The sequence below is a fragment of the Vombatus ursinus genome, unplaced genomic scaffold (assembly GCF_900497805.2).
Source record: "Vombatus ursinus unplaced genomic scaffold, bare-nosed wombat genome assembly UNPS02014474.1, whole genome shotgun sequence".
Lineage (NCBI taxonomy): Eukaryota > Metazoa > Chordata > Mammalia > Diprotodontia > Vombatidae > Vombatus > Vombatus ursinus.
This window is the reverse complement of record NW_020954252.1, coordinates 14420-18950: the sequence shown is the minus strand read 5'-3', so window position 1 is coordinate 18950 and position 4531 is coordinate 14420. Positions and strand designations below refer to the sequence as shown.

At 53.6% G+C, this 4531-nt stretch overlaps 2 protein-coding genes across 2 annotated transcripts; one reads left to right on the top strand and one right to left on the bottom strand.

Moving 5' to 3' along the window:
- Positions 1-295: 295 nt before the first annotated feature.
- On the bottom strand, positions 296-1394 carry LOC114042486 (mortality factor 4-like protein 1). The gene is made up of 2 exons (XM_027861170.1): positions 1279-1394; positions 296-1236 (listed from the first exon to the last, which is right to left on the bottom strand). The coding sequence occupies exons 1-2, from the start codon at positions 1392-1394 to the stop codon at positions 678-680; spliced, it is 675 nt and encodes a 224-aa protein (XP_027716971.1). The 3' UTR covers positions 296-677.
- A 688-nt stretch (positions 1395-2082) lies between these two features.
- Positions 2083-3388, top strand: LOC114042485. Its single transcript, XM_027861169.1, has 3 exons — positions 2083-2569; positions 2683-2881; positions 3008-3388. Exons 1-3 carry the CDS (start codon positions 2493-2495, stop codon positions 3386-3388), a joined length of 657 nt encoding a protein of 218 aa, XP_027716970.1. The 5' UTR covers positions 2083-2492.
- The last annotated feature ends 1143 nt before the right edge of the window (positions 3389-4531 follow it).

Below are 4531 nucleotides of genomic sequence, written 5' to 3'. Positions count from 1 at the left end.
CCCCTGGGGTCTACTGCAATTCTTAGAACTATAAACACACACTTTTTAATTTTTGCAGCAAAATTCATATATTTTCAATACTTGTAACAGACCTCTGAAAGAGGAACTTTCCTAGACATTTGTCAATACAGAAAGTAACTTTTTTTTCCTATCTAAATGTGTATTGGAATCAACATAGCAAACATCAGAACAGTTTACTAATTGGAGCATAGAGACAAAGCATGTGTGAGAGAAGCATGGTGACATTGCAAGAAAGGGCAGGTAACCAGCCCCATGTACCAGATTAACTCTGTTAAAGTGGTGACATCTGGCACTAACAATCATCAATCAAGATCTTTGGTCTGAGCATTAACACAGTTCTTAAGTGCTGAAGTGTGGAACCACCAGAATGCAAAGTACACCTCTTGCCTTGTGGTCATCTTGGCAGGCAGGGAAAGCTCCTACTCGGCAGCCCAGTCTCTATGTCCATTACTGCAAACACTGGTTACTGTTTTGTAAGGGGAGAAGAGGCTTCCTCCATGGAAATAGTTAACGGAAAATTTAAAGGAAAAACATCAACCCTGAAACAATGCAAGCACAATACAGGAACAGATCATTTTGGCAAGATGTGGACTGATGTACTCAATAGATTGGCTCCAAGAAATGCTAATTTGGCAGGAGCCAAGACCACCAAGCCCTTACTCAGCTTTTGGCTGGTACTCAGCAGGGGCCAGCTGGTAATCAGTGGCTGCTGTAAATAGCCGAGAAGTATCCCTGGCCAGATACTCCAGGAAATCTTGCAAATGGCTCATTAGCACATCAAGGCTGTCTTCACTCAGACTAGACCAGGTGAACATGGGGCCCAGATGCTGGAAGAGGCGCAGCAAGTGAGCACCTCCATAGATCTGGGACATCTGGCAAGTGGGGTAACAGGCCAGAACCTCAGCATGTTGTTGTTTCTCGAACTTGTAGAGCAGCTGGGTGCCCAACACCAGGTCAAAGTACTCTTTGATCATGGCTACCAATGCACTGACGGCATACCTTTTGTCTTGGGTTTGGCAGTTTGGCTGGAAGGTGACATACTCTGTCAGGATGACGGTGACGGTCTTCTTGGCGGGCAGGGTGAAGAGCTTTCTCCTGAGGGTCACCAGCTCCCAATCTTGCATGAGCAGGGGCCTTAGGGCCGTGGGCAGGTGGACCTGGACTTCCTTCCTGCCCAGGGATTCTTTTTGTGGGCCCACAGCAGAGCCCCTGCCTCTACATGGTAGGTACCCTTCCCTTGAACAACACTCAGCCTACTTCTCTTGGGGGGGGGGCTGCATCATTCCACCCCCAGAGGTGCTATTTTCACTCTGATTGCTGCCTCTGGAGGAGGTGACCTGGTGGTCATCCTGCTGCTCCCTTTTGGCAGCCATCTGAAGTCTGGCATTACTCTCCTGCTTCAAATGGGCAGTAGAGTAGCGGAGCACCCAATTCTCGGGGATCCATTCATAATTCCAGCCACTGAGTATGGGGCAGAACAGCCTTTGGGAGGCTACATTGAGGGCAGGGGGTTGTGAGCCCAGACTACTGGTGCTGGCTCCCTCCCTTCCCTGGAAAATGTGCACACTGCTGCTGCTGCTCCTTCCACTGGAAGCCCCCAAAGGTGTGGTGCTAACCTGGCTGGTGCTGGGGAAGCTGGTGCGGCTGATAATGCTGGGAGCTCTGGTGATATAGAAACTGTAGCTAGTAGGGGCACTGCCACTGGTGCTGGAGAAGCTGCCTCTGGAGCTCTGGAAGCTGCCAGTGGTACTGGGGCCATCACCACTGGTTCTGGGGAAGCCGGTGCTGGTACTGGGGCCATCGCCGCTGACACCTGGGAAGCTGCTGCTGGTACTGAGGAAGCCAATGATAGTGCTGGGGACCCTGGTGCCGGGGTCGTCACCGCTGGCGAATGTGCTCCTGGAGGTGCTCTGGAAGCCGCTGCTGGTACTCTGGAAGCCGCTGCTGGTACCGGGGCCTCTGGGACTGGAGCCATCGCCGCTGGTGCTCAGCCGCTGCTGGTACTAGGGAAGCCTCTGCTGGTGCTGGGGTCCCTGGGGCTGGGGCCGTCGCCACTGGTGCTGGGGAAGCCGCTGCTGGTGCTGGACCCATCATCGCTGGTGCCGGGGAAGCTGCTACTGGTTCTGGGGCCCCTGGTGTTGGGGACATCGCCGCTGCTGCTCTGGAAGCCACCGCTGGTGCTGGGGAAACCTCTGCTGGTGCTGGGGCCATCACCACTGGTGAGTGCGCTACCTCTGAAGCTCTGGAAGCCGCTGCTGGTGAATACGCTGCCTCTGATGTTCTGGAAGCTGCCGCTGGTGCTGGGGCCCCTGGTGCCGGGGCCATCGCCGCTGGAGAGTGTGGTGCTCTGGAAGCTGGGGAAGCAGCTGGTATTGGGGGAGGCGCTGCTAAGGCTCTGGAAACTGCCGCTGATGCTGGGGCTACTGATGCTGGGGCCATTGCCGGGGTAACCGAGGCTGATACTTCGGAAGATGCCGGTACTGGGGAAGCCTCTGATGATGCTGGGGCTGTCGTCTCTCGTGCTGGGGAAGCTGCTGCTGATGCTAAGGTGGGTAGGAATAGGGCCGCCACTGCTGCGCGCGCTCTCCCGGATGTTGGGACTGTAGTCCTCGTCGTCTTCATCATCGTCGTCGTCTTTGTTTTCATCATCGCTTATGTTAGGGAAGCTAATGCTGGGGAAGCCGCTTCTGGTGCCACAGAATCGAAAGCCACTACTGGTGCCAGAGAAGCGGAAGCCGCCACTGGTGCTCTGAAAGAGGCAGCTACTGCTGGTGCTGAGACCGCCGCTGGTGCTGGGGTAGCCGCTGGTGCTGGGACCGCCGCTGGTGCTGGGACCGCCGCTGGTGCTACTGCTGCTAGGGTAGGCTTTCTGGCCCCTTGGAAGGGGTTCAGGTCTCAGGAGTGGTGAGGGCAGCTGGGGAGGTGTACAGGGGTAGGCAAAAATACCCTCACTGACTAAACTGACGCTGCTCTGATAACGTACTAGGTATTTGACCTGCTTGTCCTCTACGTCTACCCGGATACACTGGGCCTTGCGCATCGTGGACCCATGGAAGATCAGCACAGGCTCCCCTACTTGGACAGCGGGCGGGTCCCTTACCGATTTATCCTCTTGCTCGGAAGAAGCCATTTGGGGCCTCGATCACATCTACGGCCTGCTTCTGCTTTCCTCGACAGCTGGCTCTCACCTCCTCCGGTCTCTGACTGGCACACGGGCTGTGGAGGCAATGGGAAAGGGCAGGGGCCGGCCGTCGGGGCTAGCGAGCTCGGAGCTGGCGGACAAGCTGCCGACTCCCTCGCTCTCCCCGACGGTGTGTGGCGGGGACGGCGCCGACCGCGCCCTTTTGGTTGCCTGAAGCGCCAATGATGTGGGGGAAGGGGGGAGATTCCCGGGTCTGAATGCAAAAGTCAGTTGACTGGCGGTGCCTTCCCCTCCACAGACCTCAGTTTCCCCATCTGCAAAAGGGAGAGCCTTTGGGCAATAACGTTCAGACTAGGCCTATGCTTGGGTTTAAGCACAATGTGGAAGAGGCCCGGGCCTCTCGGCACTAAATAAATTTCTCCTCAGCAAGTGTGAGGGGAGGTTACACCGCCATGCACGGGTGTGTCTGAGTGTGTAATGGGGGGAGTGAGAGAGAGGGCTCCGTTATCCCGAAAAATGCGTTTCCTTTTAGCACGTTATCAATATATTCGTTCATCATTTCTGAAAAGGCACTTTTTAAATAGACATTTTCCAGTGAGTGTGCAAAATAACTGAGTTAGAGACATTCTTGCACCACTGTGAGAACACAGTGCTCTTTCTGAGCCCCCCCCATAAAAAAACCGGTAACATGATGAAATTATTCTTTTGTGTGCTAGATTCATGGTCTCACTCAGAGGTTCCCGCCATTTATTTTGAGAAACAGCATACACACATATTGTGCTGGAATTTAGGCCCGGGATTCTTTTTCAGCAGGTGTGGGGGAGGAGTGGGCACTGATTTTTTTTTTTTTTTTTTTTTTTGCAATTGGGGTTAAGTGACTTGCCCAGGGTCACACAGCTGGTAGGTGACAAGTGTTTGGTCTGAGGCCGGATTTGAACTCAGGTCCTCCTGACTTCAGGGCCGGTGCTCTATCCACTGGGCCACCTAGCTGCCCCTGGGCACTGATTTTTGACAAAGATTCACTGCTTCTGATCTGCTTTGGTTCTGCTCCGTCTTGTTTGTGCCCCAGAGTCATGGTCAAGCACCTCCATTCTACCTGGCAAATGTGGGGAAAGGGCTCATAGGGAAGCAAATCCAGATATCCAGCCAAATGGCCATCGCATTCTTCTTTGGATGAACCCCCTGAGTGACAACAAGTGGGATGCCCCAGACCCAGGACAATGACTCTAAAAAATGGTGCCTACACAGTAAAAAACGTACTTTTCATTCTCTTGTTTTAATTCTGGAGGAATGGTTCTGTTAACATTTTTCCCCTGCTCTATAGCTGAAACTCAATTATAAATGACACCTAAAAAAAGTCTGGAGATG